The sequence below is a fragment of the Columba livia genome, chromosome 2 (assembly GCF_036013475.1).
Source record: "Columba livia isolate bColLiv1 breed racing homer chromosome 2, bColLiv1.pat.W.v2, whole genome shotgun sequence".
In the NCBI taxonomy this organism is placed as follows: domain Eukaryota; kingdom Metazoa; phylum Chordata; class Aves; order Columbiformes; family Columbidae; genus Columba; species Columba livia.
This window is the reverse complement of record NC_088603.1, coordinates 56706562-56728368: the sequence shown is the minus strand read 5'-3', so window position 1 is coordinate 56728368 and position 21807 is coordinate 56706562. Positions and strand designations below refer to the sequence as shown.

The 21807-nt window shown below is 40.3% G+C and overlaps 1 protein-coding gene across 5 annotated transcripts in view; it reads right to left on the bottom strand.

The window, feature by feature from the left end:
* Positions 1-21807, bottom strand: part of HECW1 (HECT, C2 and WW domain containing E3 ubiquitin protein ligase 1) — a 272737-nt gene that overhangs the window by 191222 nt on the left and 59708 nt on the right. The window contains exon 2 of one of the 5 annotated variants that reach the window (XM_021293021.2): positions 12790-12847. The exons of the other annotated variants lie outside the window; for them this stretch is intronic. Within the exon in view, the coding sequence (XP_021148696.2) occupies positions 12790-12816 (27 nt within the window). The 5' untranslated portion in view covers positions 12817-12847. The remainder of the gene's footprint in view (positions 1-12789; positions 12848-21807) is intronic. 5 annotated transcript variants of the gene reach the window in all.

The following is a 21807-nucleotide window of genomic DNA, read 5'->3' as shown; positions in this document are numbered from 1 at the left end:
ACAGTTTCAGCTATCATCATAAATGCCACCTCTACTCCCACTAATCACAGCTATTTTTATTTGTTTTTCATCATGTGAGAAAAATCCCTATGGACATTTGAATTTTGGTAGAATTGTTAGTATAACTCTTAGCACAACAAAGATTTTTATAGCATAGCTTATAGTACAGCCAAATCCAGTAAACAAGGCCTTGTAGTGCAGGGAGTTGTACAAAATCTTCTCCAAATGGTTCAGTGTCTGGCTTGCTGAAAATGAAAACGTGAAAACTGTCAAGCTTGGATTTGGAGACTGCTATGAAGCCAAGGATTTGGAGAACACAAAGAACTTTTGCAGGATTGGGCCATTTCTTTAAGAAACACAAGAATGGTTTATCAAAGCTTCAAAGGAATAATTTAAAAGCATTAGAGAGTTGCAGGCTTCCACACTCTACTGGCACCCTTTTCCCTGCAAGGTATTACAGTGTACATATTAATAGATGAAACTACTGTTCTTGTCAAGACTGAAATGAAGGTTGCAAACATTTTAAGGGGATGCATGCCATAGTAACACTAAAGAACCTGAAGTGCATTTGTCTCAATATTGCACATATATGGCACAATATATATATTTATGCCTATAATAAACACTAATTGGAAATCAAAGCCATTATACACCAGCAATAGGGCAAATGGATGTTACCAGGTGGTTCATTTTTCCATTTCCTGACCTTTGTGTGTTTCCAGTTTAGCTGTACTGCTGTGTTAATGTATCCTCTTACATTTAACTTTGCTTCAGTGTTGTGCAAATCACTGCATGAATTGGAAACAAAATGAACGAGTTCGCCTCAAGGTCAACCTGGCAAGGTTTGGTGCGGGTGGGTGGGATTGATTCCCGATAAAGGCCTATTAGTCATAAGGCAGCAAAAGCTGGGAGCACAGTAAACCAAGGTACTCTTAGCATCTGCAAAGAAAATATACAATTAAGAGCAGTTCACATTAACTGGGAGCACCTAACAATCTCCTGGGCAGAAGGAGATGGAGGATGGAATATGTGGCAATGATTGGAAGGAAATTCTTAGAGTTCAGGAAAAGGAAAAAATTAGCAATGCTTTCTATCATCACTTTCTGGAAGTAAAAAAGAGTGCCGTCCAATGACCCCAGGAGAGCATGCTGAAAATATACACATCACATTTCCAATTAAATGACTCCAATAATGAAAACTTTTACTCCTGTAAACATATAAATCAAACAAGTGTCTGAAAAAAATTACATTTTACCAGTTTTAGATGAGATCGCTCCAAGCTTCTACACTGTAGGCTACTTAAGCCTAACTAAGGACAATTAACAATCTTATATTCAACACATTTCTATTGACACAGTTTCTGCAACAGAATGCAGCTATGGACAAAATTAATTTCTTAATTTCTCTTAAAACAGTAGCAGAAAAACAGTCTTGTCTCAGCAACTTGGCACAGCAAGGGATGAGAAATCAGACTTACCTGTAAGAGAAAATGGGATCTGAAAACATTGTCAATATTTTAAGAGACATATTCAGGTATAAAAACCAGGTAAACATGCAGTATGGCCTGAATATAAAATCTCAAAAGGATAACTATAAGGAAATAATGAAAGGGTCAATATGGTAACATTTTAAACCAAGACAGTGCTGCCCAGCTTCAATCCATGCTTTCCACACCCCAAGATTAAAGAATTAACCTTGGGATCTTCTTACACACTACTATCAAACACTCCGAAGTCCACAACACTTGCCTTTGCTGATGCTTTCCAGTGCGCATAACAGGAAATCCGTATTTTTTCCTTGGTTGGTTTTAAACATCAGAAGCCTGCAGAGAAGTGCTGCTGCAGTACCAGGCAGAGGGAGGACACTGACCATCTCTCAGCAGGTGCAAGATGAAGCACCCGTTGGCAGGATGGCACACGCTTCTTGACAAGCATTCTTGTGTCCATAATGGCCAGTGTGGACCACACCAGCTTCACAGATACGTAGTCCTAGTGACTGCGGTGCCAAAGACTATCTACATTCCTCGTCTTGTCAAACCCAAGGACAATATTTATGAACAGCAATCATTACAAGAAGAAAAGCAATCATTCTGCACCAGGCAGTGGTACTGGTTTAATCCACTATTCAAAACAGAGAAGCATCACTCTCAGCAGAGTTCTCCTGAAAAGCCTGTGTGCCCCACACCAATCTAGTTAAGAATCATCACTGCATTCATCAGGGCCGCTCCACAGCTGGACTCTGCTGGTCTCCAGGAATGCTACTTACTACAAAGGGGTTTTAGGAGGGAGGAAGTAAGAACAGGGACAACACTTCTCTGCAGGCTAAAAACAGTGCTGCTTTTCTGGGAAGTGATCAACCGATGCTCCTACTGAATGTATTGGATGCCCTGTATCAGGTTCTGCACAGCACACAATAATAGACGTCTCTTACCTGATGGAATTTATAACCAGTGACTTCAGTTCTCCAAGTGCTCTGCCCATGCAAAAGATCAATGTCTTTAATAGCATTACCAGGGGCCCAGATCCATCCAGCTCAAGCTTTGAGTACTTGAGTCACCTAATTTAAAAATGAAGGTTCCCAAGAGTCCCTGTGTTCTCAGAGGAAAGAGAAAGGCTCCTCCTGAAAAAGACTGAGACCCAGGTAAGGCTTTCCCAGAGAGGATTCATTTCCACATTTTTCAACACCTTTTTAAGGGGTCGATGACAGTTGGGATCCTGGGTTAGGCATGTTAGGGTAGATAGGAAAGAGCCAGTCCTGAGTATGAACCTCTCAAGCTGTAAGACTTTATATTCTGTAAATTAACTGTGCAAATGTGTATTCTGAGTACATTCAAGCATGTGAAATAGAGATATAAGGCACATGAAAAAAAAAAAAAGGTACTAAAATACTACCTGATTACTTAAAAACAGTTTGATTTTCTAGGCAGCTATAAAATTGCAAACTAGAAGGTACACCCAGAGAAAGTCAAAGCAGAGAAAATAAAGTACCCCGTATACTGTATACACTTTATGTACAGATATTTTCAAAAGTGTAATACCAGTAAAAATAGCAGAGGTTTACAGGAAAAGCTGCGAAGACACCTTGCAAAATTTAAGAGACTTCTCAACATGATGTAAATATGATTTGCAGAAAGATATCCAGTAATGTACAGCGTTTCCCAGAACTGTCAGATACAGTCATTTCTCTGCTTAGAAGCAGTCCCACATTTCCCATGTCTCTTCCCTGGAGTCCAAAGACTCATCTGAAAACTTTTTGCAGGAAAAAAAAAAAAAAATCTTAATTTCTTATGATATGTGAGGATTATTTAAAAAAACATAATTCTCTACCATTAGGAACATATTACACCTTCCACCACAACAGCTGTTTTGCTAAAAAACAAAGTTTGTGTGATGTTCGTAGTGTATACTGCTACCAGACAAAACAAAAGAGTTGTTTAATGTATTACACAGGTATCAGGCATAGCTTGTTATGTATAAAATAGACACACAAAAAGGGAACAGAATGCAAGCAATCACAGATACCAAAAGTTAAGTTTTTAATACTAACCTCCCTCCAGACATGAGTTTGAATCATTGCAAATGGAAGGTTCGTGTGCAAATGTACCAGAGGATTTTCCCCTGCAGAGCTCGGGCCCACCCCTGCAGCACTCCCACCACCCACGCTTCCCTCTGCCTGGACGCTCTTGTGTGCAGCACAGACGGATCTGTATACACGCACCACAAGACATTCACCGCTGCTGCAACCTGTAAAACTTCTATTGACACCATGAGCACCATTCCCTGTAAGGGCTGTGTGTGGTTTCCCTCTTGCCTTCCTCTGTTCCAGGCTGTCAGCAAGGTCCCTGTTCCTCTGTGCCACGTCCCTCACACCATGGCCTAGGTGACTGTGCACCTTCCTCTCCTCCTCATCCCTTTTTATTCTCAGGGCACATCTCCTCCTTGCTCATCAATATTACCATTCTCCCCTCACTTGTAGGAGGGCATAGGGCACAAGGCATCACTTACTGTAGCAGCCAAAGGACAGGCAGTGGATTAACATGTGAAGACAACAAACACAAAACCCAAGAGGGATGGAAATAGGCTCTTTTCAGTCATGGTTGCTTCCAGCTGCCCATAGTGGCTGAACCCCACTCCACAGAAGAGAACATTTTAAATCTCCTGCTTCATTCAATGCCCCTGCACTCTGTTGTGCTTCTTACCCCACCTGTATTTCACTAAAAGTGATCTGAAGTGTCAGTACCTTAACTTCCTCCGGCAGGGAGGCAGGCAGGTATTAGCAGGCTGTCAAGTGTTAATGCCTACATCAACCACTCCTTTGATCAATTACACAAACAACAACAAGCCACTGCAACAACCCAGTCTCTCAACAAGACACCAGCTTTAGTGCATGCCCGCAGCTCCATCTTCTACCTTTCAACAAGACCTAGAATATTACCTGACATTTTGAAACCAATTGGCTACAGGACTCCTGTTATTATCATATTACCTCCAGACAAATACAGAAATGCCATGCAGCTGAGTGTGCTTGATCCTGCTTCTGAGGAAATTAAAGGCAAAACTCCCCCTGACTTCAATGTGCAACACAGTGACTTTGTAAAACAAAGGAAAACTCATATAGATGTCAACAGCTGCAGTTAACAAGGGCTCATCCAGACCTGGAGAACCAAAAATTCATATTTTAACTAAAACACTTCAAGCATCATCATCCATGCTACCACTTATTCTGTTGGAAAACACATCAGACAAACGTGTAGGCCAGCAAGTTGCATTCTAGGACACGGATCACAGTAATTACTTTAGTAACAAATATGTCATTTGATGAGCTACAATTAATTTAAAATATAATCATATTTTTAGACCATGATATCTGAATGGTTTTTTCCTATGTCATTGTAATAACAGAATCCAACACATTTTTCTATTTTTCAAAACAAAATAAACACCTCATTGATTTAAACTGAAACCTCAGGAACTGAAGCATATTAATCATTACTGCATGGATTTTTCCTGATGTCAGTGGAGGGCAGAATGAAAACTAAGAGTTCAACTGCCACATTTAAGCATGCTTGTTCTCAGATCGATTTATGTCTGCATACTCCTGGGGAGATATGACAACAACCCTGTATTTTTTGTAGCTAAATTTTTAAACTGTAAATATCTAAAGTTCATTATCTGTTTTTGTTGTTGTTGTTGCTTGTGTTTCTTTGGTTTTGGTGTTTAGTTTTGTTTTAAAGAAAAATCTATTATAACAAAGCTTTTGAAGATCAAGAGTTCTTATTTTGCACTGAAAACCAGCAAAATAAAACTGACGTACACATAGTAATGCTTCAGATCCAATATTTTATTATTTTAAATAATCACGATGCTGTTAAAGCTTAATGTTACTGATAGAATCTATAAGGTATAGTTTAAAGGGTGAGATTTCTCTCTTCCATGGCAGGTAAAACTGGCCTCAGATACTTATCTCCAAGTCAGAGTGCTAATTACTGTTTCATCTTTATTAAAAGTTGTTTATGTTTTGATTGTATAAATCATAATAAATAGTTACTATAATTGTATTCAGGAGAAAGCAAAGAAACTGGGCAAACTATCCCAAGAGGAACTGAATAATTCTGGTATTACAGTCTCTAGTTGAGGAGCAAGATTCAGATTTCACAAAGAGAACATGCAGCAGTTTTATCTAGGGCACAAAAATAATCCTACATGAGAAAACAAGCTGCGTTCAGAGACTCTGTTTTCCTCTGGATCACAGTAAGAAAACTCCAAACTACATGTCAAAGGCTTTCTGGGGAACCGCTAGCCAAGGTTAGATTAAAGGTAGCCCAGTATTTTCCCCCCTAGAGAACAAGCATGGGCACAAAGCAGATTTTCAAAGCTGAAACTGCGCAGAACAGCTCGAGGAGAACTAGATCAAGCAGATGAAGAGCAAACTGGTGCAGGCTCCTCCAACCAAATATAAATACATAAGAGAGATAAGCCCTGCTGACTACCATCACCAAGAGAAACTGGACCTGCACACAGAGACAGGCAAGTCCCATCGTGACAGTATGAATCCTGAGCTTCACCCATACTTATTTCACTGGTAGTACACTTCTAATACAACAATTAGATATCACTGTGTTTCATCACACAATTGCATGTAGGTTTGCTCATATTACTGAGTGAGGTCCTAATTTACTTTTTTCTCTGTTAGTACAGTTCAAAAGGATTTGTAGTCCTGTGTTCAAAAGGTCTCACAAGAGTTTTCAAAGAGGAAGAACATCTGCAAAGGTGACCAGAAAAGTTACATTTCACTCACCTGCAGACAGCAGCACAAGAATGGTTATGAATGAAGCTTCAAGCCATAGTTTCATTTAATATTATTGAGGACCATCAGTTAAACTTAACCCAATGCTTTTTTGCTGCCATTTAATCCTCACAGAAGTAATTACGGCTTTTGACACTGCACCTAAAGTAAGGCCCAAAGGAGAAATTTTTTAACCTATTTTTCTGTTAACAAGCCCTCTGTCAAGGAAATGTCCTAAATCCATCAAGGATTAGGTTCTAGGGCATTGCAATGAAACTCCACAGTTTAATTAGGATTTCTAGCAGCTTGCACAAGTAAGCAAGTCAGAAAAGTTCAGTTCTGCAGGCGTTGAAGCTCAGTTCCAGAAGAAAGACCAAGAAGCAAGGCTGCAGCCATGCGAGATGCCATGTCCTGCTTGGACGTCTTGGCATGGGACTTGGTTCTCTTCTCCTAAGGACAATGAGAATGACCTACTGTCCAATTCCGTGCACAAATCAATAAAGCACGCTTTGGTCCACAGATGCCACTTTTAAACTGATGGTATTACTTGCTGGGTAAAATGCTTTCCAACTTAACCTTAAGGCAGTGAAACTGAATGTCAGTGAGGTTAAAACTTGACTTTTGAACAGGTATTTCCATTAGCAGCTCTCAAGTACCGCAAAAGAATTCATTTGCGTGTAAGACCTGCAAACAGAAAAGACACTAATTTGACAAATTTATCACTTGTAACACATTAGCTTAATGGCCACATAGTAGTGTTTCTGGTACTTTTCCTCTCAATACTAGTGATAAATTAACTTGATTGCTGTATTTTTCTAACCTTTAACCAGAAGCTGATTGTTTGTGTTAAAGATATTCAGGTCTGATTCCAAAAGCATTCCTGGAAACAAAAACAAACAGCCCTGTTAGCAGTGGAATTAATGAAGCTCTTTTCCTGCAGAGCTCTCTCTTTCATCACCACCAATTCTTTGCTAAAATCCCAGCTTTTTCCTGTCCATTCTCTACGAACAAAACACTCAAAGCAAAGGCACAAACAATCCCAGCAGCTGTCCCGGCTGCTGAACCGGCTCTGCCTGCCTCTCCCCCAGCCCCAACCTGGGTCTCCCTCCTCTCCCCAGCCCATGACCTCTGAAGAAACTTAATCATCTCACTTGAAATTAGCCAACGGCTTCAGAAGTTACTACATAAAGGAGTGACAGACAGACAGAAAGTGCAATCAGAGAAGCCTGATCAGCCCAGGAAGACAGGCTGTAAAAAAAATTTATACATAGCCTCACCAATTTAATTGACTACTCAGATGAGGGAATTTCAGCCTGCGTACAGGTCTGCAAAAATAGGTATTTCAAAAACCATTACAAAATGTAACAGAAATCTAATCATATCAACTTCAGTGGGAATAGACCCTGATATAACATATAACACCACGCTATTCCCTTACCAGCTCCATTCTTCTTGATTAGTATTTTGCCCTACAACAGGGGTGTCCAACTCATTTACATCAGGGGCCACATCATCCTCACAGTTGCCTTCGAAGGGCCGAATGTAATTTTAGGACTGGATAAACGTAGAAGTAGTTGCATTTATTCAGCCCTAAAATTACCTTCAGCCCTTCGAAGGCAATTGTGAGTCTGATGTGAAAATGAGTTTGACACGCCTGCCCTGCAGAGACCAGTGTGTTCACATCCTGGTAGAAAATTTTAGTTAAAAATGAAACAAAACACATTTATATTTTCTGTAAGGATTTTGTGACAGATTTCTAGCTTGGTTAGTAAATCTGGGTTATTTGTTTTCTCCCATGTTAAAGGAGGCATCAAGTGTGTAATTTTTATTCAAGAAGCAAAGGAATTCATAGCAGTAAAAACTCAGTATCATGAAGAACGGATTAATTTAAATTGCAAAGTACAAAAAAAATTTCTCATTTATATTTTTCATTTTTAGATTCCCAATGCAATTAAAGTCTATATCACAGAAGAGTCAGAGGTAACATATTTGACAGAAGCTTCCCAGAGTATTGTAGATTATTTTTTTCATTATGCAAGTAACTCTGCAAATGGTTTAATATTAACAAAATTAAACATTCATTGATTTTAATTAGTCTTTTATTATATAGAATTTCACAAAATAATGAATCTTTTCAGCCAGCTTCTCTGTAGGATTTAAAGAGATGGGCCACATTTTGACAACAGACTTACATTTCCCAGTAAAATAAAAATATTTGTGCATGTCAAAACCAAAGTATTTCCTCATGCCATGCAACAGCAGATCTGCAAAATGCTACGAAAGCAGTGTTGGTGACCAGTATGGAAATTCTGAAAGTTAAAAGCATATTTGTATTTTACCAAAAGAAATTATAAAGCCTTTTATCTCATAATTTCTAAAGCCCCATGAGATTCTCACTGATATCGGCCAGTACAGCCCCAAGAGATTCTGAAGCAGCATGAAAACTCCAAAGGCACATGGCACAGACATTGTTTCCGAGGTCACAAACATCCAGGTTTGTGCACACGGGTATGGGTTCATGTAAAACCTTTCAGTTCCTCTGAAGTAAATTCAGCCTAGACTTGATCTCGCCTGTCTTGGACATGATAGAAAGACTCCTGTTGACTTCAACAGACTTCGAAGCATAATGTGTCCCACTGGGTTATTCGGGGCTCCTTTAAATTCCCAAACACTCAGGGATGGAAAGCAACATCTTCACAGCCTTCCACTTCTGTGATATAACGGGAAGAATGGCAAACTCATCACCAAATTGCCTTGCAAGTGCTCTTTTCCTAATAACTTGAATGACAGCATTATTTGGTTGTGCTGGTTCTTCATGCACATCTTTGTTTCTGCTGGTGCCCTTAACCCCCCCTCGTGCTTTCCCAAATGTGTAGTTATTCCCTTACAAGGCTGGCAGATAATAAGCAAATACAGATAATTGTTCCTTCAATTAAACTGGTGCTGGAAATAGTGATCAACGTAAACAGGAAGAGGGCATTGTGCCAGAAATTAATCTATTAATTTCTCTGTTTAGATATAACTATCAACCCAGCCAATATTACTCTAATTAAAAAGACTTTAGGAGAGCAAGGGCTCTGGTTTGCAGCTCCACCTCTCCTCCTGCCACTGCCTCCCATCTGCTGCCTCTGCTGGGACCAGAAGTGCCCAAGCTGAGGGTCTATGGGACAAATGGGGGGTTTCTTTCATGCCACCAACCCCTTTGCATCCACAGAGATTTTTGTGGATCTGTTGGCTCTTCTGCCTATCAGATAAACACACAAGGAAAGCTGCAAAGTTCAAAACACACTCTTTACATTTTTGGGGTTATCATTAGCAAAAAGAAAAGGCAATGCAAGTGTATGAGGTATGCTATAAAACAAAGGGGTTGCAAAACACTTTATTTTGGATATGTGGGTTGTGGTTTGAAATAGCTTTCAGCACAGCTTCTACCTATGTGTGCTGTTTTATAAAAAATAATTCCTACAACTGATTTTTTTTTGTTTGTTTTGGCTCAAGAACTACACTGTAAAAGAATGTTTGAAAGGTTTCTCTACGTTGAGTCCTAGATAAACCACAGGTAATAACTCTACACTAACAGTGTTTGGCATAGGAATGCCAATAGATCTGTCTTCCATTTTGCCTTTTAATCATTTGGGTGATTAAAACTATCAAACTCCACATATGCTATAGTGGCCACAGATAGACCAAATATAACACAAAGCTCACACAAAAGGTGATTTTTGTAAGTGATGGATCAATGTAAGCCCTCTTCCCTCATGAAGGACGAAATCCAAAGTGAAAGGTTAACATGCTGTTCTTTGTCTCACTCAGAGAAGATCTTTTAAAAGCCAGAAATGACTCACAGGAACCATCACGTACTAGAGCACTAACTCCTTTCTAACTGAGACCTTATTTCAATTTCACCTTTTTTTTTTTTTTTTAAAGCTGTGTTTCTACCTTTTCATTCCAGTCTTTTACAACCTGCATTTGAAATTTGGGCACTTGAATGAGGCTAACTTTTCTATATTGGTTATACAGTTACAGGAGTGAAAAGGGTGCTCTAATATACCACTAGGAGCATGACTATTGACTATAGAGGGTATATGCAGGGAAACTAACGTAAGAAACTAAATTAGTTACTTAAACACAGCGCCGTGAATAGTGCTCAGGCGTTCCCAAGGATATGGGAGGGTTCTGCACTCCCTGTGCCCCGCAAGTCTACGTATCGCTAACAAATACTGGCACTTTATCTAAGATGCCTACATGCAACTCAAGAGGCTCATCTGGAAGGTCAAGTAAATGCTCTTGCAGATGCATACTGTTCATTGCCATAGTCTAAATCACACATCCGGTTTGGTTTTCCTGAAGTAGTCCATGCTGAGACTGAGAGGAAAACTGTTGTGTTTTTTTTTCCCTAATAATGGCAATAAAGGATAAAACAGTGTCCAGTGACAGCTGGAAATATAAACTTGGTTCAACAAGTTTTTCCATAGGGAATGAGGAAAGGGGAGGTGGGGCAGTGGACCAAGGAATTACTTTCTTCAGTTTAAATAATGGTTTGGTTTTCTTCCTCTATACATAGGGTGGTAGAAACAGAGCCAAAGCTGCAGTTTCACTCGATTAATTTTGTCAATAAAAGGCAGGTGTTGTATCTAATAGACAGCACTTTGTGACAAGTACTTATGGATTTGCATCACTCTGGTACATCTGGATACAGCTGTCCATGCAGACTAAGGATCCAACTTATCTTAAGCAGAAGACTCCCTTGAGGAAACAAAGCACCAAAGACAGCTGAATACACTGCAGCAGGTAGTTAATTTCCTTTCTTCTTGCTGTTGTGTCAGCTACCTATTTCTGGCAGGCATCTTGGTGGGAGGTATTTAATACAACCTCCAGGATCACCTGTGTGTTGTCTGTAAGGGCCCAAAATTTGTTAAGACACTTATGTAGTAGTGAGATGCATTTGGTTAAAACTTGGGAACATTCATCACCACAGATGAACTTGAAAATTCTTCAAAATAGATACTTCTGGTGCCCAAGTAAAATATCATTTTGCTCTTAAGTTAAACAGGTGTTATTTATACACTCTGCTTTACTAAAATAAACCCATCCTTTTGATATTCCTTCTGCTATTAAACATGTCCTTCCTTTTGAACCCCTTCACTTGAGAGAAAACATGCAATCCTACAATGACCTGCATCATCTTTCTGGGGAGACATTTCATTTAGTTTTTGGACTGTGACGTAAATGAAGTACATTTTTTTGTTTCCAGAGTAATAAAAGAAACTGCCAAATACCTCTGAAGATGTACTTACCTGATGCAACAGCTGCAAAATTCACATTATTGTCATGTGAAATGTTAGGTCATGAGCAGTTTTCATAAGCTAGAATATTCAAGGATTACTTTTCACCAAAAGAATCTTAACCACATTTTTTAAGACTGTATGTATGCAGTGTATATAGCACACACACACCCAGGAAACTTTCACACTGTGTTTATAGCGTAGAATACCACTGAGTTTGCAGCTAGAGAGAGGTGAAAGGAGGAGTGCTGTTGGACAGTCACACAAAATCTGTTATCATCAAGAGGCTGCATTGATTTCACCAGCAATTATAGCGCTGCTTAATTTGCACAGAGGCTCAAAATGCCCCCGAGCAAAACTGCCAGTGCCTGAGGCTCTCACTGGCTACTACAAAGTGCAAGACTTGACTGTTCACTGAATTCTTACTCTTCACAGAATTAAAGTTATTTGGATGATTAATAACAAAGAAAAATGTAGAAGCAAACACGCAAAAGCCCAAACCATAACAACATTTCAGCGACAGAAATAACACTAGATATGCTCTAATGCACGTTCTATCTCTCTTTGATAACGCGCGACAATTCAGAAGACTAAGCTGTGCAGGAAGATGCATCCAGCAGCAGTGTGTTATGCATGCACATCATCTCACAGGTTCCCCTAGTAAGTGGTTAGTGCCAGTCATACATTCCTGCATCTCACACATTAGTGTCTACTGCGATGGCTGATTTGTGTGTCGTGATGACTAAGAATTAATTTGCGGTTAGAAGCTGCAGGTTTCAGAAAATGCCTTGTGAGGGTGAGTGGCTGATGCATTCCGTGCGTGCAACTGCAATGTCACAGTTGCCTGCTGCTCCCAGGACCTCCTTGCTATGATCTTACAATTGCCATGTCTTGATTCAGTCAGAATTCTTGGGCAGGCCACACAAAACAAAACCAACACTGACATTAGATGGATGCTTAGCAGGTTACAAAAAAAAAAGTAAAGAAAGAAAAAAAGAAAAAAACACAGAAACAAACAAAAGGTCACTTCAAATGAAGCTTGATTGGACATGTTGTTGAAAAGGTGCTCAAATTACCTGAACTGCTTTGTTTGTTCTTAAACATGGACCAGGGGCAGCTGCAATGAGCTCTGAGCTTTGGCACATTCCATTATATGAATGGTAGTGAATTTATAATGGAATGGTATGGATGGTTTTTATAATCAGAAAAACACACTGACCTTAACACTACACAGGTGGAGCAGCATAATGACCCGCCAATTGTAAGCGCATCAATTCCTGGGGAAAAGTTCAATGAGGTTAACTCAGCATGTATCCCATAACCAACATAAGCGACATTTTAAAACATTGTTTTTTCCACAAAAGCCTGTTTGTCTTTGCCAACATTTACTTGACTTGCTTCACTGTTTGACACTGAGTATATATCTTACCCATGTTAACAGTGTACTACATTATGCTCCAGTAGAGCTGGACGTTGTCATATACTTCAATGCTGAAATATACGTGGTTAAAGAAAAACAAGAATGGCGTTAACTACAATAAACTTTTCAGAGTTTGTAAGATTAAACATCACATTCATTTAATTTAGAAATTGAAAGAAAACAAGAGGCATGGATATAAAGAGACACCATCAGTGGATCTTCAGCTTCATTGTAAAATCCTCACATCGAGTGAGCTTAGATGTGTAGCAGCTGATGGGCATGTTTGCTTACCATCAATTTATTGATACCTTTGGATACTCATGGGGACCAGAAGCAAAGGAAGCTAATTTCAATGTACCACAATCAAGCTGACTGAGTATCCAACATAATTCTGATAGTCCAGGATTAAACCACAAAATACAGTGAACAAACCTAATCAGCCTCAACCAGTATGTCATAAACGCACACATTACAAAACGATACAGAGAGAAGAAATGAAATGAAGAGAAACTTCAGTCTGAACCGGGGAAAACTAATGAGCAAGGACAGAAGGCTCTCCAAACGTGCAATAATAAAACTTTAAACAGCAACATTTACATCTGTATTTCAGCTCATTCTGCCTCCTCTTTTGTGACCAGGGCATGACAACACTCCACATCTTATCCATGGCACTAGCAGGGAAAGCATCTCAGCAACAGGACAGTCTGATAACCCCATCTCCTCACATCACACGCGTCTGGAGACTGTCATCCCACCCCACTGTTCCTTCCCATCGCCAGTTTCTGCTGAGCACTCAGCAGCAGCTGAGAAGTCAGGAAAAAAAGGCTCATAACAACATGGTTGAAAGCACTACTAAAATTATCAGTTCAACAAGAGCACAAAAATGAATACAAGAACCAAAATTGAAGGTGAAGGTAACATATTTAGGAAGAAGTTCTATTGTTTGGAAATGTTCAGCTGAAAAAAAAAGATTTAGAAACCTAAACAATGCCATTTGATCACACTCCCCTGAGATTAAACGATTTTAAAACCACAAAAGAGCCATGAAATAAAAGTACACATTGCTTTGTCATCTGCCTCTGCCTTTCAAAAGGCACTAAATCTCGTGGACATAATTCATTTTAGTCCCAAATCTGCCTACGCTCTAGTGGCCCTTCTATTTAAAAAACTATTTTACACTGGATATAAAGCAGGGTGATCCCAAAGTTGTGCAAAGAGCCACATAATCTTTGGACACAAATCTGAGAGGTTAATCCACACACAAACACTTGTTTATTTTCAGTTGTCCATTAGGAGCGCACACAACAAAAACACTTCCAAATAACCAGGACTCTAAAACCACTTCTCACAACCAGAGTCACCATGAATTTTCTTCAGCCACACAGAAACTGCTTCTACACCCACTAGCTTCACTCACTCACAGCAAGACCTAATAATATGGTAGCATTTTCCTTGACATAGTCCAAGAGTTTTGTCTTCCTGACAAGGGCAGAAAAGAACTGCAGAATGTCACCTGAGGCTGCTCATGCTTCAGTACCAGAAGCAACAGTACAGCAACCTAGTGCAAGGTACATTTGTTGCTGTCCTGATCTCTGCCAGGATGTTCACAACCTGACCTACAACGATGCTTTTCAACAAAGGGAGAGTTTCATTCTCCACAGACAATGTGAAATGCCCACAGCCTCACTCCTGCCTTCAAAGCCATGCAGACCATACCATCAGGTTATGCAGCCCAGGGACACTGCATCATCAAAGCAGAGCTCTGGAGCAAGGAAGAGCCCCCAGGCACACATCGCCACTGCCTCCTGCTGCACTGAGCCTGGCTGCAGCAGACAATGCAAGCCTGAGGTGTTGCAATAAATTCATTTTCCCCCCCACTCCTCAAAGTGTCTCAGCATTACAGAGCACAAGTCACCTTGTGAAGTAAAAGCAAGAGAATAAATTGAAACTTCTTCATGGTGAGGGTGACAGAGCACTGGAACAGGCTGCCCAGGGAGGTTGTGGAGTCTCCTTCTCTGGAGACATTCAAAACCCACCTGGACACATTCCTGTGTAACCTCATCTAGGCGTTCCTGCTCCAGTAGGGGGATTGGACTAGATGATCTTTCGAGGTCCTTTCCAATCCCCGACATTCTGTGATTCTGTGATACATGTCAACTGCCAGTCTCACACATCACACAAAACCCAAACTGAGTCACAGAAAGTGTCTTCTTGTGCAGAGATGGGATGTGTTGTGATGCCTTCGAACGTTCAAGCCAGAAAGAAGAACATCACTCAGGGTTCACAGGGATCCTGACAGAAGCCCCAGCCACCCTCACCCTGTCTGGCCATGAACACCCATGGGGCCAGGGAGCTGTGTGTGCTGTGGCCAGAGCTCTGCCCACCTACAGTCTATTTACACCCCGGCCTCAGGACAAGTGGCACGTCTGCCTGTATGTGTTCAAACTTTAGTAGCAATAGATAGGAAAAGCGCTACCTTACGTATGATTAGATATACTCAGGAGTACATTTATGTTAAATAAAGTGCTTCAAAAACGTAATTATGGTTGAAGTGCACTCCAGGTAAATTGTAGAGCCTGTGATCAGATAGACTACCATTGCTCTGATTAACACTGTTTTCTGGATTTCTTTGTTGCCTCTCTCTGCTCACCTATGAACTCCTGTCTTTACATTTAGATTGCACATTTCCTGACTCTTTTGTTCAGTTTTCACATAGCACTTGTACAACATTTGCCCTTCCCTTCTGAGTCCATGACTGGGTCTGCCAGTTGCTATTGCAATGGAAGTCTAAAAAGCACTTGTTACAATAAATGCATACAAAACCACATCATCTCAAGGGTTGGGAAAATCAGTTGTATTGTGTTTTGAGCCTGTATGATAGAGGGGTGAGAGGAACAGAACTAAAGAACACAGGAGCTGTGTTGTTTGTGTCAAGACTACTCACAGTCCAAGTACCCATTCATTCTCTGGCTGAGAACAACAAAGGTTTTCAACGAAATTAGCCCTGCCTTCACATAAGATGAGTAGCTTCTTCTGAGCTCTCTGTACTAGATTAGCATGATCCAGGAGAAGAGTGAAAAGTAAGGAGACTCCCCTTGGCAGTGAAGTTTTCCTAACCTGTTTCTTCTTCTGAAAACACAGAGGAATTCAAGTTGATTCAAATAATGTTTACTCTCTCTCCTGATTTCTCTTTTTGTCTCTCTCATCTCTTCAAACACCTTCTTTTTCATCACCCGCCATTTAACATTAAGGTTTCCTGTTTGCTATCCAGCTCTGACAAACCCAGCTGTGCGTCAACTCCTTTCCCTTCAGGTTTCTTATCTCCTTCATTTCTGCTGTTATTCCATATCCCCTTCTCCCCCTCCACTTTTCATTGTTTATCCTTCTCTCTACAGAAGCCACTCCTAGTCTCTGCAGCCAACACTTGACCCACCATCCTGCTCTTAAGTAGGGTCTAAGTCCCTTCTGTTTTTTCTGCTTATCATACAAGTATATTAAGACCATTTATGCATACCGTGCCCTGCCTGAAGTGATCCTAAGGCTCATATCCTGCTGGTACCTGCCATCTTGCTTCACACCCCTACTCAAAAACACTTCTTGCATTAAGTGTTTAGAAAATAAAAAACAAAATTGATCATGATAAAGCTGGCATGCAAATAGCCAAAATCAATACCTGTTTTACATGTCTACATACATGTTCCCACATCTACTTGTACATTATTAAATTTTTACAGTATTCTTGCCTCCTGTTGCTGCCCATCCTTTCTATATTGTTTCCTCTTAGCCCATGAACTGTTAGTGCCTTGAGCTAGTTTGTAATTAGCTCAACAGATCTCCAGTCATTGTGTGCAGTACTGGTTAGTAACAGTGTTCCCAAGTAAACCCGTCCAAGGCTGAAAAGTTATTTAATTCAGTGCTCAATAGTTTGTTTCTAGAGACAGCAAACACTTGTGCTCAGTATGGTGCTGCTTGCACAGGGGTTGACCTTGCAGCTCAGAGAACAGACAGCTGCCACTTCAGACTGAGATGCAGCACCACACCCAGCCATGCTAACAGAAAAGATGTCACGCTTTCCTGTCAATAAACAATTCCGTCAACAATAACAAAAAAAAAATATATGCTTTTCTGTTCCTCTGTCGCTCCCCTCTTTGTTCACCCCTGCCAGCATCAGCCCCAATATACCGTTAATCAACAGCTGCCTGCTGCATGGTGTCAGCATGGTCTTTGCATTGAAGGGATCAGAACAACACTGAAGAGATCAAAATGACTTTTTTTAACCCCCACAGACTGATATTTGAAAGGTTTTTCAGTTTTTATAAAGATCAGAGAAGAAAGGTACTACTGGTTATTTATGCTAGAACTGCTTGTTCCTTCTATTGCAACAGTGAAAACACGTAAAAGAAACTTGTGTATCTTTCAATTTTGCCAGTTATACCTGTTAGCTGAAGCCACTATTTTAACACACCCCACTACAGCGGGAAATACATAAATCCCTTAGAATAAATGCTCAGTTTTGTGACCGCAAGACAAATACTAACAAATTATCATGTGCAAATTAGCTAAATACCTCACAAACCAGTATACAAATTAGACATTTTCTTTTTCCTTCAGTAGACAAAAAGAATGTAATGTCATTAGAAAAATAATTAATATGTTAATTTAGGATTTTAATTGCCCAGAGACAAACCTCAGTTGCCTTGAAATCTCACTTAAAATCACAGTTACATCTGTTGCAGAAAGCACTCTAGCTTTTTCAAGTAAAGGCACAAAGTCTCCATATATTAATATAAAATGAAACCTCTGCTTGTTTTACACCAAAAGTAAATTTAATAGACAGTAATATCTTCATGCTATTTTCAGGCAAGATCTTCCATTTGCAAATCTGCAGATCTACCACATCGTTCCCAATTTACAGCCCAGTCTGGGAAGGCATCAGGTAGTAATATTAAAAACAAATAGCTGATATTACTATAAATGCTACATTACAAACTATATTATTTGGGGGTTGGACTAGATGATGTTCAAAGGTCTCTTCCAACCCAAACCATTCTGTGACTAAATGCTGATACATTAAAATGAAGTTTAGAGCCTAGGTCCTGAACCAAGACCCTCCATGAAGCAAGAAGACACAGAAGCATAGAACAAACCCCATGAACGGAAGGACGGTAGGAAGACTGTCCACAGGTGTTGAATTTCTCTGAAGATGAGCAGCTGTTTGATACATTCTGCAGAAACTGGAGCTAACAAAGCAAGAAGGAGGCAAAGAGAAAATATAGTTGAAGGAACATGCTGTGTAGGTAGAGGATGCTTCCAGCAGTACTGTGCATTGGTACAAAGTGAGGCACATCCATTCCTACAAAGGATATCGCAATAACGGAGGCCCCAGGGAATGAAACACTAGACCACAACAACAAGCTGGAGAGCTCCAGAAAGCCTCTCCTGCAGAGCCCATCTCAACCAACCCACTATTTCCAGCATCATTTCCTATCCTCAATGGAGGGATCAAGTTCTGAAAAAGCACAAAATATTCTTCTTGCTTTGACAAGCCTCTGGGAAACGATGCATCTCAGCAACCTCTCCTTCCTCCTTTTTTTTTGTCAGGCTATTCACCGAACTCCTTGGCAGTATATAGAATACTATAGTTACTGACAGCACACAACAAAAACAAAGCAAGCTGGTATTACTGCAGCAATAGGAAAGGTCGCAGGGCTGATGTTTCTCAATCACCAACATTAGTTCTCCCTTTCTCATATGTGGTGAAATGATGCACAGGTCTGTTTCTACCTACTATTTTGGTTAGCAATTATATTTTTCCAGGAGAAGTGATCCATAGATATTTTTGATTACTTGTTCCACTTTTTTCTTTTCCTGATGAAGTAAATTTCATGCTGATGACAGGCATCAGCAGTTCAACCACTGGGCATGAAAGACTTCTGCACATTGTAGGAGAGTTCCAGGAACGGGAGCTGCCAAACTCCTCCTGGAGCTCTGTAACTGGGACTCAGTGCTGGCCTGAGTAGTAAACATTTTGCTTGGCAAGGTGGAACTGTGTACATCACCACATCTTCAGATAGAGTAATTTCTGATCACTTCACTGGCTCCAATATAGTATAACTAACAACTGGTTGAAGGGACTGGCTTCATGTCTTCTGTCTCTCCCTGACAACCGTGATTTTCCTAGTGATGTGGATACTTGGCAGTGCACCGACTTCAGTAGAAAAACAGTTTGACACAGTCCATCAGCCACTTGTGAAATGAAGTTGGATCTGAACTGCTCTCCTAAAAGATCAGTGGAATACTAACATCTGCAGCTGAGCTAATGCTAACCAAATGAAGTTTAGCACTGAACGGGCTATAAACGTCAAGCACAAGGAAACCAGACCCATCTCCCAAAGAACCAGGCACAAGAGAAGAGTCAGTGTTTGCACACCTTATCCTTTATCTATAATCCTGTACCTGCAAATGCAATTTCAAGGTCTATCTAGAAGTATCCTTTTGCTAGAGCAGAAAAAGCAGCAGGAATCAAGCAGACTTCAACAAACAGTAAACATAACAGTGATGTAATAAACTATTATGGTATTTTGTATTCAAGCAGTATGTTAAAGCTATTTAGCCTACACTGGGAAAAGGTAGAAGACAGAAAACTTTATTTAGCACTGCCTAAATGCCACTACTCCCCTCTGACTGCAACAAATCACTAAAGCTTGTGTCTACAAAGCAGCATGCTTCAAGTATAACAAATTGCTCCTTGGACCTCTCTGGAGCTGGCAATCTCCTCAACTTATCTGATGAGTTGTGACACGGAAACATCCAATTATCTATTAGCAGCACCAGCAGCATCTTCCCCCAATTGCTCAGCGCAATGATCAGTATCTGCAAACTACAGCTTACATTTAATTGGAAAAAAAAATAAAAGGTGGAGGGGAGAGAAAAAGCAAGCAGCAAGCCTTGCAATAAAAAGCTTCTACTGTAAATGATAAATACTTTTACTTCTGTTTCTAAACCACCACCAGAAATGTTATGGCTGTGGTGCCACAACACTACCCCTCCTAACTGCTACGCAGGCAGCAGATGAGGCTCAGCTTCCTAATAATTTCAATGGAATTATCCTGTGCCTCACTTTCATCCACTTTTCACTGCAGATATAACCATACACTATAAAACAACAAACGCACACAACATTATGAATTTATTACCATATTAAATGCTGGGTTTGGATAGTTTACTGAACATGGAAGTTATGGTAAAGAGAGGTGGATCCACTATACAAAATTTTGGAAGCCCTGGGCCAGGCTCTGATACATTACACTTTTATTCGTTTTCCCATAAACAAACAGGCAAAGGTTAACACAACAGCATCTCAGCAAGTCATATCCAGAATTGCACCATTCAAAGCAATATTCACAGACCACATTGTCAGTGGAAGATATATATAAAAAAAAAGAATCCTTTTTTCCTTGGAAAAAAAGAATATTCCCAAACCAGAAGCATTACTTCTATTAACTTGTTGGCTCCAGCTTGCTTTGCATAAAATGTCCTAGGGAGCACCTGCACCAAGTTTCAACAGGCATGTTCTTCAGAACCCAAAAAGTACATAAGCAGGGCCAACTCTGTGGTTACAAGACAAGTTAAGCATGGAGACAAGCCGAAATTTTCTACACAGATGAAATGTAAAGCCACAATGATTACTGGTAATCACTAATTATTTATCCAGCAGTCCACTGTCACAGAATTTCAAGCTGGCTATAAGGAAAAGAGATTCTTTTACACACTAGAAGTCATAAATAGGATAATCAATCAGGCAGATAAAAGGCAATGTTAGGCTTTATAAAAGGCCACTGAAGAAGGGAAGTGCTGTTTCTCAGGTAGACAGACTGGAGAAGGACACATTGAGACAAGCAGGATACAGTCACCAGAGCAAAAAAAAAAAGCAGCTTGTCTTCACAGAAACCTGCCCACAGGGACAACAGCCCAGTATGTCCTATCTAGACCACTAATTTCCCATTACTTGCATGCACCATGATTATTTCCTTGGTTTGCTGTATTCTTCTGGCCTTTTGGTACTCCTTAGCTATCCTAAAAAGATGATTTGGTACAGTAAGAGTGGTCTTTCCTCTTCTAACATTAAAAAAGTCTAAAATTGCATATGGTTGCATCCAAAGGCACAGCTGGAACAGTCTTCCAGTAACAGAAAATGAAATTACAACATCATCTTGTGTAGGTTAGTCAGAGTCTAAGCGCCAGATTTGTAAAAACTAAGGCTCACTCTATCTCTAAAGACTGCATCATTGCCTAATCACAAATGGTGGGGCCAGACAGAGGATTCTGCAGATCGTTCCTGTGGCCTGTGACAGGAGACCACACTGGGTGCTGTGCTATTCTCAGCCTGGCATCACCGCTTACGAGGACACAGTAGGTGTCACATCTGGAATACTGTGTCCAGTTCTGGGCCTCTCAGTTCAAGAAGGACAGGGAACTGCTGGAGAGAGTCCAGCACAGAGCAACAAAGATGATTAAGGGAGTGGAGCATCTCCTGTATGAGGAAAGGCTGGGGGAGCTGTGTAACTGTACATCACTTGTACTGACTGTACAAGTGATGGCAGAAATTAACTTCTCCAACTCTGTATTTCTACAGCATGTATCTCTGAGGATAAGAGGAATTGATGTGGAGCAGCATCTCTAGAAATCAAGTTATTGAGCTGGGTCTCTTTAGTTTGGAGAAGAGGAGACTGAGGGGTGACCTCGTTAATGTTTATAAATATGTAAAGGGTGAGTGTCACGAGGAAGGAGCCAGGCTCTTCTCGGTGACAACCAATG